At 39.8% G+C, this 16,698-nt stretch overlaps 3 protein-coding genes across 5 annotated transcripts in view; 1 reads left to right on the forward strand and 2 right to left on the reverse strand.

Moving 5' to 3' along the window:
• Window positions 1-5,704, forward strand: part of LOC107678611 (lysyl oxidase homolog 3-like) — a 30,329-nt gene extending 24,625 nt beyond the window's left edge. The window contains exons 14-17 of the mRNA XM_016473954.1: window positions 1,365-1,480; window positions 4,151-4,287; window positions 4,763-4,874; window positions 5,062-5,704. Coding sequence (XP_016329440.1) covers window positions 1,365-1,480; window positions 4,151-4,287; window positions 4,763-4,874; window positions 5,062-5,135 — 439 coding nt within the window. The 3' untranslated portion in view covers window positions 5,136-5,704. The remainder of the gene's footprint in view (window positions 1-1,364; window positions 1,481-4,150; window positions 4,288-4,762; window positions 4,875-5,061) is intronic.
• Window positions 5,705-6,542: 838 nt separating this feature from the next.
• On the reverse strand, window positions 6,543-9,399 carry LOC107678634 (tubulin beta-4B chain-like). The gene is made up of 4 exons (XM_016473979.1): window positions 9,253-9,399; window positions 8,164-8,272; window positions 7,949-8,059; window positions 6,543-7,761 (listed from the first exon to the last, which is right to left on the reverse strand). The coding sequence occupies exons 1-4, from the start codon at window positions 9,307-9,309 to the stop codon at window positions 6,701-6,703; spliced, it is 1,338 nt and encodes a 445-aa protein (XP_016329465.1). The 5' UTR covers window positions 9,310-9,399; the 3' UTR covers window positions 6,543-6,700.
• A 665-nt stretch (window positions 9,400-10,064) lies between these two features.
• Window positions 10,065-16,698, reverse strand: part of LOC107678647 (ancient ubiquitous protein 1) — a 25,938-nt gene continuing 19,304 nt past the window's right edge. For all 3 annotated transcript variants that reach the window (XM_016473997.1, XM_016473999.1, XM_016473998.1), the window contains 3 exons: window positions 11,170-11,321; window positions 10,770-10,858; window positions 10,065-10,543 (listed from right to left, as the gene is read on the reverse strand). In XM_016473997.1, coding sequence (XP_016329483.1) covers window positions 10,498-10,543; window positions 10,770-10,858; window positions 11,170-11,321 — 287 coding nt within the window. In that variant the 3' untranslated portion in view covers window positions 10,065-10,497. The remainder of the gene's footprint in view (window positions 10,544-10,769; window positions 10,859-11,169; window positions 11,322-16,698) is intronic.

Raw genomic sequence — 16,698 nt, forward strand, 5'->3', positions numbered from 1 at the left:
CGAAAAAGGAGCCGTTTTCTCATTTTTCTACTTTCAATATTAAATCAAAAAACGAATGATCGAATGATACATGGATTCACATACTGTATATCATTCTATTTTCCTCTAGTGGTGGATGTGCCACCTACTGGCCAACGTTTATAAAACATACTCAAAAACATTATGCTTTTTGGCCTGATATCATGCTTGCTTGCTCCATATAGCTGTAGAATATGATGATTAATAATTATTTATGGCCTCCCATATGCCTTTCCAACATTTGGAACAGGTTTCAAAATTACCTTGTAATTGCTGCTTGCTGTTATATTTACTTTTGTTTGTTTTGTTGATGTTGCCCAACCACTGAACAGTTCAAGTAAAAAACTGATGGAAAATAACTTACCATAACAATAATTAGAATGCTAGATTTACATTGATCATACTAACACCCTAAATTATTGTCATGGCAAAACCAGCACTGTGTCAGTACACCAAAAAATGAAAACTCTGTCATCATTTACTCACCCTTGTGTTATTCTGTGGAACAGAAACTAGATATTTTAAAAGTAAATCTTTTCAAACATTTTAAGCTAAAGTGAATTTAACAGATTTGTGAACCAAATGAACCAATTCAAGAACCAACTCAATATGTTCACTGATTGGTTCTTGTGTTCGATTTGAACTGCCCAAGATATACTTCTTCAAAATTTCTACTTTTGAGATCCACAGAAAAAAATAAAAGCATAGAGATTTAAAACGACATGAGGGTGAGTAAATAATGACAGAAATATAACTTTTGTATTAACTATCCCCTTAAATTAGTAAATTAGTAGTAAATTATTTTCCAATTTATTTTTACATAGTGAATTTCATACTCTCCTCACCATGCTTTTTGTGTTGATTAATGAATAAGTGCATCTCTGAATAGTCTCCATTAACTCTTTGTGGTGGTCTGTGCTTACACTGCAAGCTTCCTAGCAGAACATTAGGTTTCCCAATGCATTTGCCTGACACAGTGATGATGAGGAAACCTGTTATGTGCTCAGGCTAAAAGGACACACACAGTTGGGTTTGGGACAGAGGCCAGTGTCTGAGAAGCTAGTGTTTACTCTATGGCTTCAGTTCCCTCCTACAGACCTACAGCACTGAATCTGCTCTCCAAGGCTGTTTAAATCTTTTTGTCTATGAAAATGGCAGATTTGTAGTTTGCTGTATCCAGGATTCAGAGTAGCTTAAAGACAGTTATTGTACACATACATATTGGTAAGCTGATATTGATTTAAAAGTTATATTCTGTACAGCCAGTCACATTTCAACAATATCTTATGGTTTTTTGGATGGTTTAACCCTCTTAGATTTCAGCAGACTGTGTTTATAACCTCCAGGCACTACCATAGTATGGATATCTTTACCTATTATGACCTGCTGTCTCTAAATGGGACCAAAGTGGCAGACGGACATAAAGCCAGCTTCTGCCTAGAGGACACAGAGTGCCATGAAGGTAAGACAGAAGTCAAAGGTCATATGCTGGACATGTCTGTATAATGAAAACCAACGTAACCAACCAACCCTTTCTAAGGTACATTTATTAAAAACTACTTAAATGCCCTAGCTGAACTACAGCCTGATCCTGGCTTAATCTAAGCCCTGTCTGTGAAACCAGGCCCAAATTTGAAATCTTTTTTACTTTATTATTGAGTTTCATTTATAACTATAATATAATTTTATATTCTAAAGATAAAAGAAAAAAAATATTTCTGTCATGTGCTATCAATGATATGTGCCCTTTAACTGTTTTAGAGTAACATCATGTCAGGGCAGTTGTTTATCCACTAGGGGTCCCTAAACTTCTAAGTATAGAAATGTATTTATTTATCAGTTATAATAATGTCACATTTACAGTGACCATTACTGTAAACCTGCTGTCACCTTTATACATCTGGTATGTTATTCAATACTTTGAATTTGAATAAATACATATTAAATATATTAAACCAACCATAGGTTGGCAAACTTGCAGGTCTTAGCTGATCTAAGCTGGTTTAGTTGATCTTCAATTATCTAAAAATCTTCTAAAACAGTATAGTTCATCCTAACCGCTTTCACTAAGTTAGACTGTTCAAACAGAATGTTTTTGCTTTCGCTTATTTTTATGGAAGCTTGTTTCTGCCACTAAATAAAAAATGTAATTGCAACTTTTTATCTCACAATTCTGACTTTTTTTCTTGCAATCCTGACTTTTTTTCTCAGAATTGCATGATATAAACTCGTAATTGCAAGTTATAAAGTCAGAATTGCGAGATATAAACTTGCAACTGTGAGAAATAAAGGGAAGCCCGTTTCCGCCACTGAATAAAAATCTTGCAATCCTGAGAAAAAAAATCAGAATTGCTAGTTTATTTTTTATTCAGTGGTGGAAACGGGCTTCCATTTATTTCTCACAGTTGCGAGTTTAAAGGGGTCATATGATGCTATTTTAAAGATCATTATTTTGTGTATTTGGTGTAACAGAATATGTTGACACGCTTTAATGTTCAAAAAACACAATATTTTTCAAATACTGTACATTATTGTAGGTCCTCTATGCCCCGCCTCTCTCAAACACGTCGTTTTCAACAAAGCCCCCTCCTTTGACAAGCGCAGTCTGCTCTGATTGGCCAGCTGACCCAGTGCATTGTGATTGGCCGAACACCACAAGCACGCGTCGGAAATGTAACGCCCCTTACCATAATCGCGAGCTTCAGCTTTCAAAGTAAATATCAAGACAGTTAATAATGTCGTTAGTTTTACCATCAGTTCAAGCCCGAAAAGGCAACAGAGTCGCGTGACAGACACAGTGATGATGCAGTACACAAGCGCGGTTAAGACAGCTGACGTGCTATGATTTCTGACAGGCAGTTCACTCTCCTGTGATGTGACCCTGTTCCCCTCACACACACACACACGACGCGTTACTCTGCGCTGCGCAAAACTCCGCATTTGAACAGTCAATAGCAAATACTTAAACTAATAACAAAACATACTTACAGTCGCTGATTCAGAAGCGTCAGATTGTCATAGCAGTCGGAATTGACCCTTTTTTTTGTTTTTTTTAGAAATAGCCTTTGTGCACAGCCAGCCTTGTACTCTTCTAGGTTAAAAAAAACTGTCGTCCATAAAATGCGTTGCACAAAGTCAACATCTGGGTTGTGCTGTTTTGTTGTAAATAAATCTTAACCAATGATTCCTAAATGCATCTACTTCTGGAAGGCCAAATAAAGTGCTTTTGCTTTCGCACTGAAACACACAGCGTCTCCCTGACATGGCTGCATCAACACTACTGCTGTTCCTGAAACCACGCCTTCTTTCTTTGCGTGCACATTTGGGTGGCATTATGCTAATATTTCCACATAGTGATGTAGATATGTGGGGGCGTGTTAGAATGAGCCATTTTAGGTAGGCGTGGCTGACTCTTAACTTTTATAAAGAATATCTCTTTGGATTTGAGACTTTAGTCTTTGCAACTTTACAGATCTTCTTTATGCACCAAGAGCTTGAAACACTCCAAAGAGAAAGGAAAACTTGAAATTGCATCATATTACCCCTTTAAATATCGCAGTTCTGAGCTTTTTTTTCCTGCAAGTGCAAGTTTATATAACGCCATTCTGAGAAAAAATTCAGAATTACGAGTTTGACAACTTTGAGGAAAAAAAAGTCAGAATTGTGAGATGTAAACTCGCAATTGCAAGGAAAAATTTAAGAATTGTGAGAAGTCACAATTAACTTTTTTTTTTTTATTTAGCGGCGGAAATGGGCTTCCATAGATTTTCCATTTCGTTCATTGTGCTCAAAAGTGCCACGTTTTCAAAAATGTTATATTTAAAAAGTCTCAATTTTAGGTTTTTAATTCCACTGCACTGACTATTATTTAAAAAAAAATGCTTAAGGCCTCTAGGCCTGTTTTTCAAAGCTGAGCTATAATCTTTTTTAACGCTTTTTAAAAGGACGCGTGGCGAGAGAGTAACGGTCAAAGATGTCCATCTAATGCTTTAAATAGAAAAACAATGGAAAAAAAGCGCAGTGGAATGCAAAAACACGTTCCTTGTGAACGACACCTTAGATTATTTCAAGGTGTTCTTGAGCAGGAATACTGGCTTGTGTCTCCACTGAGCTGTTGCTTACCTTGTTGCAGGTGTTTTGAAACACTACGAGTGTGCCAACTTTGGTGAGCAGGGCATCACAGTGGGCTGCTGGGACTTGTACAGACATGATATTGACTGCCAGTGGATTGACATCACGGATGTTATACCAGGAAACTACATTCTACAGGTATTCACTTGTGGTGCTACCTTGTCACAGAAAGAGTAACCACCTTGGTACTTTGGTAGAAATGTATTTCGGATAGATCGATAGCACACTAACGGGAGAGACTGTTACATGAGCAGACTTTGGTCCCGTAGGACCCCATTGTCTGGGTTTTTCAGCAAGTCAAACAGTTGTCAGAGCTGTTGCAGTTCTGCTCTCTAGTGGTGGAGATGCGTCACAGCGCTCACCATCCTGTCCAGGAATGCAAGGCTTAGAAGAATAATAGGATTTGGTTTGATTAATGATGTAATAAACCTTAAGTACACAGAGGGAGGGCAGAGGTTTTACTGGGAAAGACCCTCCCAGATTAGGATTTACTAATAAAAAGACCACGTTTGTCCACATGCTTTGCTGATTATGCGGTTAGCTAGATCAAGTTTGATTACAATTATGCAACCAGGTTTTCCAGTATCAGTCTTAACTTTTTCCTCTTTCTCAGGTCATAATAAACCCCAACTTTGAGGTAGCTGAGAGCGACTTCACCAACAACGCTATGCGGTGCAACTGCAAATACGATGGCAACCGTGTCTGGTTGCATAAATGTCATCTTGGTGAGACGGGCTGTTGTTCGCTGGGTCCTTCAGACCTGCCTGATTCTATTAAACATTTGATGGGAATGAAATGACATGCTTGCTTAATCAGATATTTTAGATGAGCACCAAATGAAACAGTTTCTTTACCTTCAGTTTTCTTGTTGGTGGCCAATTTCAGCTTAATTTGTATTATTTGTGCTTCCAGGTGATTCATTCAGCGAGGAGGCTGAGAAAGAGTTTGAACATTATCCGGGGCAGCTCAACAACAAGATCTCTTAACATATTTGCGAATGAACCCAGGGAACCCAGGAACTGCAATAACCACATGGCTCTGGACAAAGAGAAACTTTAATCACTTAACATTAGCCTACTATTTATTCTCTTTTGAATCCATTGCTACTGTGGTCCAATCAGATGTTGTCATGCTGAGTTTACGTTTAGATTAGGTCATCAGAAAACATCATATAGCCAAGGGCCTCAGAGACAGAACAGAGCTGTGATTGTGGACTGGGCTTTTGTCCATGCAAATGCAAGTGGTTGGTTTAGAGGAAGACAGTGGCTATACACTTCCTCTTGAACAAATGCTGAACACCTCAGAGCAGATGTTCACGTGAAACACCAGTTTCCTTTAATGAATTTTCAACATGCATCAGGGAATTATAAAAGATGCTTTATGTGTTTACAGACTGTGATTGCTGATGGAATAGAAGGCTTCTTGTACCTCATCACAGTATGTGCATTTATGTGTATGCCCATGCAGGATTTGTGTGTGCTGTGTATGTTTCTGGAATGTCCTATAATCATGTTTGTAAAATATACAAATCTGCACTTTTAAAAACCGTCTTGGTGTCATTTACATCATCTTCTCTGCCTACATTCAGATCTAAACAAAAAAAAAAAAACTATAAAATGCAAAAGTTTTGAACATGTTGCCGTTTCTGGGCATTTCTCAAAGCTGGATTCAAATGAAAGCCAAATGACTTCAGTAAATTCTACTGAAAACTCTACAATGATACAGAACTGAGATTGAGAATGTTCTGGCTTTTATATTAAGAAAATCTTTACTTTTGCAGTCATACATGATAAATGAAGAGCAATTCCCAAAAGTCATTGATTCAGAATCAAACTTATGCATTTAACAGACTGAGAGGATTTTCCACAACACGATTCCAGCTCACATCATAAACACACTTCTGAATGTTTATAACCAATTAGTTATAGGCTACTAAAAAAAACAAACAAAAAAAATTACATTTTAACTAGTCGCATAATCTTAAATCGGGGTGCCCAATCCTGTTACTGGAGATCTAGCTTCCTGCAAAGTTCAGCTCCAAACCTGATCAAACATACCTGAACCAACTAATTATGATCTGAAAGAACACTTGATAATTACAGACGGGTGTTTGATCAGGGTTGGAACTGAACTCTGAAGGTAGGTAGATCTCCAGGACCAGGATTGGGCACCCCGGTCTTAAATCTACAACTAACAATACTTACAACTAGAAAAATGGTTCATACCTGGGCTGCATTTCCCAAAAGCATCGTAAGCCTAAATTTTACTTAAGCTTACGATGCTTTTGGGAAACGCAGTCCTGACCACTTCAGCCTCAGCTTTTTGATTTATAAAATTCTTCATCTATTTGGACTCAAGATCTTACTTTGAATAGAAAAACACTAGTAAACCAGTCAGGTTCTTATATTTGTTTTATTAACATGAAAAGGTACAACTGGAGGGTTTAAGTGACAGGAAATGCAGTAGGAAAAACAACAAACAAAAAAAACACACACGATGCGACAAGACTTGAAAGAGGAAGAGACATGAAAAACATAACAGAATTGTTAATTTAAGCAAGCTCCTCTTCGCCCTCCTCCTCAAACTCTCCTTCCTCCTCAGCGGTGGCGTCCTGGTACTGCTGGTACTCGGACACCAGGTCGTTCATGTTGCTCTCAGCCTCGGTGAATTCCATCTCGTCCATGCCCTCTCCGGTGTACCAATGCAGGAAAGCCTTGCGCCTGAACATGGCCGTGAACTGCTCCGAGATTCTCTTGAACAGCTCCTGGATGGCAGTGCTGTTGCCAATGAAGGTGGCGGCCATTTTGAGCCCACGAGGTGGAATGTCGCAGACGGCAGTCTTGACGTTGTTGGGGATCCATTCGACGAAATAGCTGCTGTTCTTGTTCTGAACGTTGAGCATCTGCTCATCCACCTCCTTCATGGACATGCGGCCACGGAAGACAGCGGCAACGGTCAGGTAGCGGCCGTGACGAGGGTCGCAGGCGGCCATCATGTTCTTGGCGTCGAACATCTGCTGGGTGAGTTCGGGAACGGTCAGTGCGCGGTACTGCTGGCTGCCCCTGCTGGTCAGAGGAGCGAAGCCGGGCATGAAGAAGTGCAGACGAGGGAAGGGCACCATGTTCACTGCCAGTTTACGGAGATCTGCGTTCAACTGGCCGGGGAACCTCAAGCAGGTGGTGACTCCACTCATGGTGGCGGAGACGAGGTGGTTGAGGTCACCGTATGTGGGTGTTGTGAGTTTGAGAGTGCGGAAGCATATGTCATAAAGGGCTTCGTTGTCAATGCAGTAGGTTTCGTCTGTGTTTTCCACCAACTGATGGACAGACAGTGTGGCATTGTAGGGCTCGACCACTGTGTCCGAGACTTTAGGAGAGGGCACCACGCTGAAGGTGTTCATGATACGGTCAGGATACTCCTCACGGATTTTGCTAATGAGGAGGGTGCCCATACCAGACCCTGTGCCTCCACCCAAGGAGTGAGTGAGCTGGAAGCCCTGCAGACAGTCACAGCTCTCCGCCTCTTTCCGAACCACATCCAAAACTGAGTCAACCAGCTCAGCTCCTTCGGTGTAGTGGCCCTTAGCCCAGTTGTTTCCAGCACCACTCTGGCCTACCAACAAAAAAAATGGTCGGGAGTTTAGTTACATCTAAGCAAAAGGGAACTATATCCATATCAGGTCACAATCTGCCATTCAAATGTTGTTTCCGAGCCATTGTGGTTCAATCCTTTCCAAATCAAATATCCCAATAAACATTTGACAGTCAAACTTCGCTTTGGGGTGCATATTAAAACTTACCGAAAACAAAGTTATCTGGTCTGAAGATCTGACCAAATGGACCGGACCTCACGGAGTCCATTGTACCGGGCTCCAAATCCACCAGTACAGCACGTGGAACATACTTTCCACCTTAAAACAAAGAGCAGCATGTTATGTCAAACCAAATGTTGTAATGTGCATATGAAAGTTGTCATGTGAAGTGACCTTACAAAAGGCATCGGATTTCTGCTCACCTGAGGCTTCATTATAATAAACATTAATTCTGTCCAGCTGAAGGTCACTGTCGCCATGGTAACTGCCTGTTGGGTCAATTCCATGCTCGTCACTAATGACTTCCCAGAACTGGAACAAGAGGATTCAGAAGTAGGAACAAGAAAGTTTAGATTTAAAACGTTTTTGGACCTTGGACAAAATATTAAAATGGAACTACGTTCAAAAAAGGTAAATAGAAGGGGGGGAAAAAAAAAAAAAAAGGACGGCTAATCCAATATTGAATGGCCAGCGTTTCCCGTTACTCGCGCTCCAACTTGTAAAATGGAGTTCGCCAAGTCACCGGGGCCATTTTACATCACCCAGGAGCTTAAAGAAACAGCGCAGACATAGCACCACCTATGTAACGAATATTAGCTTCGGTTTTTGCTCAATGGTACGGAGTCATTCAAATCATTTCTCTGCATGGGGCCAAGAACGGTATTTGCGTTATGATATTAGCGTTCCCGCACTTTTCCATGAGCTGAACCAGATACAACCGGCCACATTACACGTGAATCTTCCAAGCGAATCGACTCGTTTGAACGGTTCGCGATTCACTTGCGTCACCACTCCCTACAGTCGGGTGACATCTGTGGAGGAGCGAAAACTCGATCAATTCGGCTCTACCAAATCAAAAAGAACCGATTCGCTTGCGAATCGGATATTACGCCGGTCCGGCGCAGCCAACACCCTAAAACTAACGCATTGTTTCACCATTACTTCATTCAAATCGCTGATTTTTCCTGAAATATTCGTACTTAAAAAAAAAAAAAAAAAAGCAAGCTAGTTTTCGTCAATGTTTAGCCGAGAACTCAAAAAAGAAGACCTTATTTAAAAACGTGTTTCCTGTGTGATTAATCCAGGACCACATTTAGACCGGAGTAGCTTTTAATGGTGAAATGTAAAAATGATAACCACAATCGAAATCAGCATAGTGTACAGCATATATTTAAGAAAAAATAAAAAACTAAAACAAATCGCTGTTCTAAACGCCGCGGATTAGTTATTTTTAACCCCCAAAAGGTATTTAATGGAGTACGATTAAAAATATATATTTGTTTAGTTCTTACCTTTGCACCAATTTGGTTGCCGCACTGTCCAGCCTGTAAATGCACAATCTCCCTCATTGTTGATTATTTGCTTGCTTAACAACACAATGTACCTGAAACAAACCCCTTCCGACTCAAAACACTCGACAATGAGGTCGTAATATCAGACGTGCTCCTACTTATTCAGTCTGGAAAAATCACCTACATTTCCTTCATTCTCATTGGTTGCTGTACGCCCTCTCCAGCATTCTCATTGGCTCTCTTGTGTGCTCATTGTTATGATTGGTTCGTACAGGCGCTGACGTCACTAGTAAGGCTTTATAGCTATTGGCTGGAAGGCAGCGCGGTTATAACGGCTCTCTCGACATTCAAAACGCTTATCTAAAAAAATTAAACGTTTTTGAGAAATAGGAGGGGCTGCAGGGATATTTTCCAAAACTTAGTTGCTTGTAAAGAATGAAATCAGGGCTGATGCCATTTTGACAGTTTAACATTACTATTTGCTCCTCATTTACCACGCTGACAAGGTAAAGATAGTTCTTTCATATGGCAGCAATAAAGAAATAAAAATCGCTAATAGGTTTAAAGCTCATCTATGAAGCTTGTGTAAATGTGTAAACAAAGATAACCATAGACAGTACAGTCATTTAGTGTTGTGTATATGAGTGTCCTGAAAATAAATGTTTCCAAAAAGTGCTTTAAAGATTATACAAGCTATATGCCCAGTCTTTATACCTAGAATTGTACATCCATCTCTCAACAACCACATTTTCATTGAAAAAAAACTGCATCAATAAGATGTATTAATAGACACAAGGAGAGTAGTCTTTGCATTTCTATATGATTTTTAATGTCTTTAAAAGCTGATATTGCATCAACATGTATCCTTGACAACATAATGAACCTCAAGTTGTGTTTTAGCTCACTGTCATATGTTTCTGATCCCCTATTCTCTACCCAAGGACCATATAAAAATAATATGAAGTGTGCCAAGGTCACTGGGTCTTAATACAAATTGTTTACCAAAATAATTGTTTTCTGTTGCAGAGAGAAATAATAAAAAGACATGCATGATTGCCATGCAAGAACATTTACAAAGAAACAAAAACAAGAAAGGAAAAAATCCAGTCTTCTCTCGGCATGTTTGGTGAACTCAAATGTTGTTTCATTCTGGGTCAACTCTATAATTTCTTCTTTGTCTATGTGGATTTTGTGTTAAGCAGCTGTCTTTCCTAAACAATTCCTCAGGTGTGTCTTTGTCTACGGTCATAGATCGTCCTGTTTGTTCAGTCCATGTTTTTCAATGTATCGTCTGCGGGTGGGGTGAATAGAAAATAAAGAATCAGATTACTCAATTCAATAAATAAAAATGGAGTGCAACATACCTTTATTATACAAAAAACCTAGTGGATACTGGCATACAATGGATTTCAGGCACAAAGATTTTCAAGCTCAATGCCATTGTGTGCTAAACATTTCAGATGTGTCTAAAATGCAACACATTTTAAGTATTATTTTAAGGATTTTAAAACAATTACCTTCTTGCATATTCGTAGAAGGCTTCTTTTCTTTCCTGTAGAGACATGTGTCTGTCTATGGGTGTTCTCCCAAAAGATTTGGCAGCTGGCTGTTGATGAATACACAGACATATTTATTCAAATATCCTGTCAGACAAAAGGCTTTGACTACTATTTATAGGTAAATTCACTAATATAGGCCATGCGAGAAGGAGGCCATTGTGCTATTCGTACATGATAAGGTCAAATCCAAAACGCAGAGCTTGTTTCTTTGTGGGGCAATGAAGAATAGTGCAAATCTTGTGTAATAAATGGTTTTCGTTAATATGGGACAAGACACTTTGGTACTTTGACTAAAGTCTGTCTTGCTCCTGCATTTGCTTTGCATTTTTTTTTTTACAGGGTACAGGGTCAGCTGTACCTTCAAATTGGGTGTGGATTCTGTTACAGACGGAGTGGAAGAAGCTGCTTGTTTAGCTGGACCTGAAGGTGTGCCCACAGCCGCCTCCGAGGTGAACTGGTCAGTATTCTCCAGCAGGTTGGTTATGGTTGTGTCCACACAGTTGGTCTGCACTGTACAGAGACAATATCAAGGGGTTACTTAACCAAATCCATACTGGCTGAAACTGCATTGCTTAAACCCAAGGAACCAGCTTTGCATTAGTACGCATATGCGGAAGCCACTGAAGCGTATAATGGCACATAAGCTTTTTGAAGCAAACGAAGCTAGTCTGAATTAAAGGAATAGTTCATCCAAAAATGTTGCTGAATATTTACTCACCCTCAGGCCACCCAAGATGAAGATAAGTTTGTTTCTTTATCAGAACAGATTAGGAAAAATGTATCATTAATTTACTTGCTCACCAATTGATCCTCTGTAGTGAATGAGTGCCATTAGACGGTTTGAAGTTAAAACATCTTAATGAAGAATGTGTTTCTTGCAAACACGCAGCTTTTCTATTCACAAGATGCTAATTGATGGACTGGAGTCCTGTGGATTACTTGTGTATTATTGTGATGTATTTATAAGCTGTTTGGACTCTAATTCTGACGGCACCCATTCAATGCAGAGGATCCACTGGTGTTGAATGCTAAATCTCTCCAAAAAAAAAGCTAAATCTCTCCAAAAAAAAATCTAATCTCTCCAAATCTGTTCTGATGAAGAAACAAACTCTTCTACATCTTGCAGGGCTCAACAATAAGGATTTTCTGTAGTGGCCCAGTTGGGCCAGTGGTTCAAATTTTCATTTGCCCTGCCAACATTTTCACTGGCCCAGCCACAAAAAAATACAATTGTTGTTGTAATCGTTGTTTTTTACCCATGTTATCTTGTATTATAATAAATAAGCTTATATGATACCAAATATTTAAACGCCAGTTAAATTGTACAATCCTCAATTTCAATTTCTACCCTAACAAATATAAAGTTCAAATATTATTAAAGACAAGTGAACAGTCAGTAAATAAGAACAAATTAATAAATTACATGCAACAGCACAAATAAATAAACAGAACAAAGATATAAATTAAACAATACTTTAGCTTTTTAGGTTTGTAGGTGTTCAGGAACAGAAATTGAATAATCAAATGTAAAAAACAAATTAAATATAGATTAATCATTGTTAAAGCTGCTTATTCAGTCAAGAGCAGTGAGTGATTTTTGGATTAACATTAAGGACACTGACAGCAGCAGGTCACTTTAAGAGACAATGCGTGGATCAAATATAATGATACACATCTGATTTTATTCTCAACAGTTAAAGTTTACTTAAAGGTGCAATAGGTGTTTGTCTTCAGAAACATTTTTTGTTATGCTGGTTGAAAGTCTCTTCACATCCAGCGGTCCAGCGGCAATTCCAGTCCTCGCGCCCCCCAGCTCTGCATATTTTGCATGTCTCGCTTAGTTAACACACCCGATTCAGATAACCAGCTCGTTAGAAGAGAGCTATGTGCATGAACTGTGTTCCGATCGATATGATCCCTACACAGTGTTCATTGCTCCCTACTCTCTGAGCAGTGGAAATTGGAAATTGGAAAGTGGAAGTTTACTTCACTTCAGAACATTCATTCACGGATTTCAGTGCGAGACTGGAATTGGGAACCGCTGATGTAACCTATTGTAGTAATGTTGTCTCTGGTATTCTGGTCTGTGAGTGTATATGCGTTCAGGGGCGTGTTTTTGGACGGCGATTGCAGAGAGGGTGGGACGTTCGCTTTCAGTGCTATCAGGCTAAAGTTAGCATTTTCCAAGATCTCCTACTGCACCTTTAAGACAAACTGTTTTCGTGGATACTCACCAAGATGGGTTTTTAGACTTTTGTATGTATTTGTCCATTCAAGTGCAAGACGACACAGAAAGAAACTCAATTTGGGTCTCATGCATTGCCTGAGATGAGGCTCTGTGTGCGCACAAAAACACACTGACTGGAGTTGTTATTCGTGTCTTCTTGCACTTTCTCTTGCTTTAAAATCTCTCGAATGTTCAAATTGGCCAGATGTATTTGTCCGTTAAAGCAAGAAGTGAAAGAGAAACTCAATTCGGTGTTCGCACGTTGTCTGACACCATGTCCTAACTACACGCGACGCGACAAGATTGCAGCGACAAGCAATTTGTGTGTCCACACCAGACGCGACAATCAAATATCACAGCCAATCAAAAGCATGTGTGGGCGGGCTCTCTCTGGAAGCTCAGTGCTCTGCAACGAAATGGATACATTTATAATCTAATTCATAAATATTAAACCTTTTTAACATCATTAAATGTACATACTGAATGACTGATAACATGTTTGTCATGGAATACACTCAGTTCGCAGGGAGTTCACAGTTTTAACGTACATATTTGCTTTAATTTATTTTCAAGATCTGAGGTAAACTATCTGTTGTTGCTTTCAATATGGCTATAAGGTCACGCAAAATGATATTTAAACTCATATTAGACACGTTTAACTTTGAATAAAGCACATAATCACCTGAGATTATCTATAGTTTGTATGTTGTTGTTCCAGCCGTGATGTCGCGGAAATAGAAACCGTTTCTAAATTAGAAATTTCGCGTGTCTCTGTCGCGGGTAGTTAGGACAAAAACTGATTAACATGGAAAAGATACCTTTTATCACGTGTCGCGACGCGTGTAGTTAGGACACGGTGTGAGATGCACCTCTCTGTTTGCGTACTTTACACACAGAACATAGCGCGAGAGTACTGAATTAATGTCCTTTGCGTCTTCTTGTGCTCAAATGCTATAAAATCGCTTGAATGTTTGAATTGGCAAGGCTTAAAAACACATGCAAATTTTAATCATTCGTGAGGATGCAGCAGTGGCCTGATCGGGCCACTAGCTATGTTTCCATCCATGAAAAGTTAAAGGGGTCATTTGTTGTTGCCAAAAAGAACATTATTTTGTGTATTTGGTGTAAAGAAATGTGTTTATGCGGTTTAAGGTTCAAAAAACACATTATTTTCCACATACTGTACATTATTGTTTCTCCTCTATGCCCCACCTTTCTGAAACGCGTCAATTTTTACAAAGCTCATCGGTCTGAAAAGCAAGGTGTGCTGTGATTGGCCAGCTATCCACTGCGTTATGATGATCCCCAGCTGATTTTGTAAGTTTGCCTACTTACAAAGAAATGAATGGTCTGTAATTTTTGTGGTAGGTTTATTTTAACGATAGAGACAGAATATCAACCAAAAAATCCAGAAAAAACACATTATATAGAGGTTAGAAACTGATTTGCATTTCAGTGAGTGAAATAAGTAGTGGGCGACTGATACTGGTTTTTTGACAGCCGATGCCGATATCTTGGAAAGCAGGGTGGCCGATGGCCAATATAAAGCCGATATAAGCACGCGATCACGCAGGATACAAATGCACACTTCACAAGATCTCACAGCTAGATTTGACTACGTTTGCAAGATTTTTGAATTTAAATGTTCATTAGTCATTCAAAGATTTGTTTAAATGATATAAATGCATATTTGCTGAATGCTGACGGAAAACGAGAAAGTATTATAATGTTTGCCTTTCTATAACTAATAATATAAAAGCAATCGTTATAATACCTTTTTGTATACATTTTAATTCCTTTGTTTAACAGTTCTTTCTGATTAGACAGATTTATGTCCGTATTAGACATACCTGTCAACCCTCCCGTTTTTCCCAGGATTCTCCCGTATTTTACCATTCTATCCCGCTATCATCCCGTTTAAATATTTTCCCGTATTTTCAATCTATATATAAAAAATCCCACTGGGTGTATTTTATGTTTGCTACATTTGCCTCCGTTAAAACTCCCGTATTTTGTCTGGCCCAAACAAAGAACTTATACTGACTTCTATACTGGGCTTCTATCTTTGGCCCAAACCTCATTATATGAATAATCATGTCAACATATTCCAAGGTTGCCCAGTTGCCAGACCTTGTATGAAACGCATCCTTCTCACACAATCGACACTTGGAAACCTACAACCCAGTGATGCTATTGATATGTGCGCAGGGAGTACCGCGGGAAGGAAACAAGGATCACTGGTAGAAAGGGGAGGAGAAGACTCAGGTGGACACTTGGCAACCTACAACCCAGTGATGCTATTGATATGCGCGCAGGGAGTACCGCGGGAAGGAAACAAGGATCACTGGTAGAAAGGGGAGGAGAAGACTCAGGTGGTGCTCCAGTAAAAAACAAACAAAATATACATGTAAATTGAGATATAGCATGCACTTCAAAAGGCTATGGTTTAATTGATTAAATACGAGCGCTGCAAGTTACAAAGTCAGGTGCTGCACTGCTTTGTTTACTGCAGTTACCAGGGAAACGGCTATATTCCTGGCCATAAGCGCCACCTACTGGCAGAGAATGAATTTGCATTTTTCAATAAGCCCTTCTGCTCTTTGTTTTTACGCAGAAATCATGCAGTTGTAAATGTGAACCGGTGGATCGACAAGAAGATAATGAATTATAAAGTCTCCCGTATTTTGGTACCCAAATGTTGACAGGTATGGTATTAGACAGAGCTGTTAACGACGACAACGAACAAGGAGAATGTGAGCACTGTGTGCGCAGGCGCTGCCGTTCTCAGCGCCGTCAAAATAAAAGTCCCGCCTCGAACGCATCGGCCAAACAGAAAACTTATCGGCCGATGCCGAAATGTGAAAAATGCCAAATATCGGCCGATATATCAGCCTTGGCGATATATCGGTCGACCACTAGAAATAAGTATTTGATCCCCTACCAACCAGCAAGAATTCTGGCTCCCACAGATTGGTTATGTGCCCATGTGGAACACAGATTAGTCCGGCCACTTTAAGAAGTTACTCCTAATGTCAGCTTGTTAGGTGTATAAGACACCTGTCCACAAAATCTGTATCTTCCATTCCAACCTCTCCCACCACCATGGGCATGACCAAAGAGCTGTCAAAGGAAGTCAGAGACAAGATTGTAGATCTGCACAAGGCTTGAATGGGCTACAAGGCCATCAGCAAGCTTGGTGAGAAGGAGACAACTGTTGGTGCGATTATTCGGAAATGGAAGAAATGCAAAAACAACCATCAATCGACCTTGGTCTGAAGCTCCGTGCAAGATCTTGCCTCATGGGGTAAGTATGATCATGAGAAAGGTGAGGGATCAGGCCAGAACTACACGGGAGGAGCTTGTTAAGGATCTTAAGGCAGTTGGAACCACAGTCACCAAGCAAACCATTGGTAACACACTACGTCGCAATGGACTGAAATCCTGCAGCGCCCGCAAAGTCCCCCTGCTCAAGAAGGCACATGTACAGGCCCGTTTAAAGTTTGCCAGAGAACATCTAAATGATTCAGAGAAGGCTTGGGAGAAAGTGCTGTAGTCAGATGAGACCAAAATTGAGCTCTTTGGCATTAACTCGACTCGCCGTGTTTGGAGGGAGAGAAATGCTGACTATGACCCCAAGAACACCATCCCTACAGTCAAGCA

Source organism: Sinocyclocheilus anshuiensis, unplaced genomic scaffold (genome assembly GCF_001515605.1).
Source record: "Sinocyclocheilus anshuiensis isolate Anshui unplaced genomic scaffold, SAMN03320099.WGS_v1.1 scaffold877, whole genome shotgun sequence".
Classification (NCBI taxonomy): Eukaryota; Metazoa; Chordata; class Actinopteri; order Cypriniformes; family Cyprinidae; genus Sinocyclocheilus; species Sinocyclocheilus anshuiensis.

Excerpts from the sequence above, each read along its gene's own strand:
- LOC107678634 (XM_016473979.1), bottom strand. The coding sequence starts at position 9,309 with ATGAGGGAGATTGTGCATTTACAGGCTGGACAGTGCGGCAACCAAATT. Across the intron at positions 8,060-8,163 it reads TTATTATAATGAAGCCTCAG|GTGGAAAGTATGTTCCACGT; the intron begins GTGAGCAGAAAT and ends CTTTGTTTTAAG. Across the intron at positions 7,762-7,948 it reads ACCAGATAACTTTGTTTTCG|GCCAGAGTGGTGCTGGAAAC; the intron begins GTAAGTTTTAAT and ends TTTTGTTGGTAG.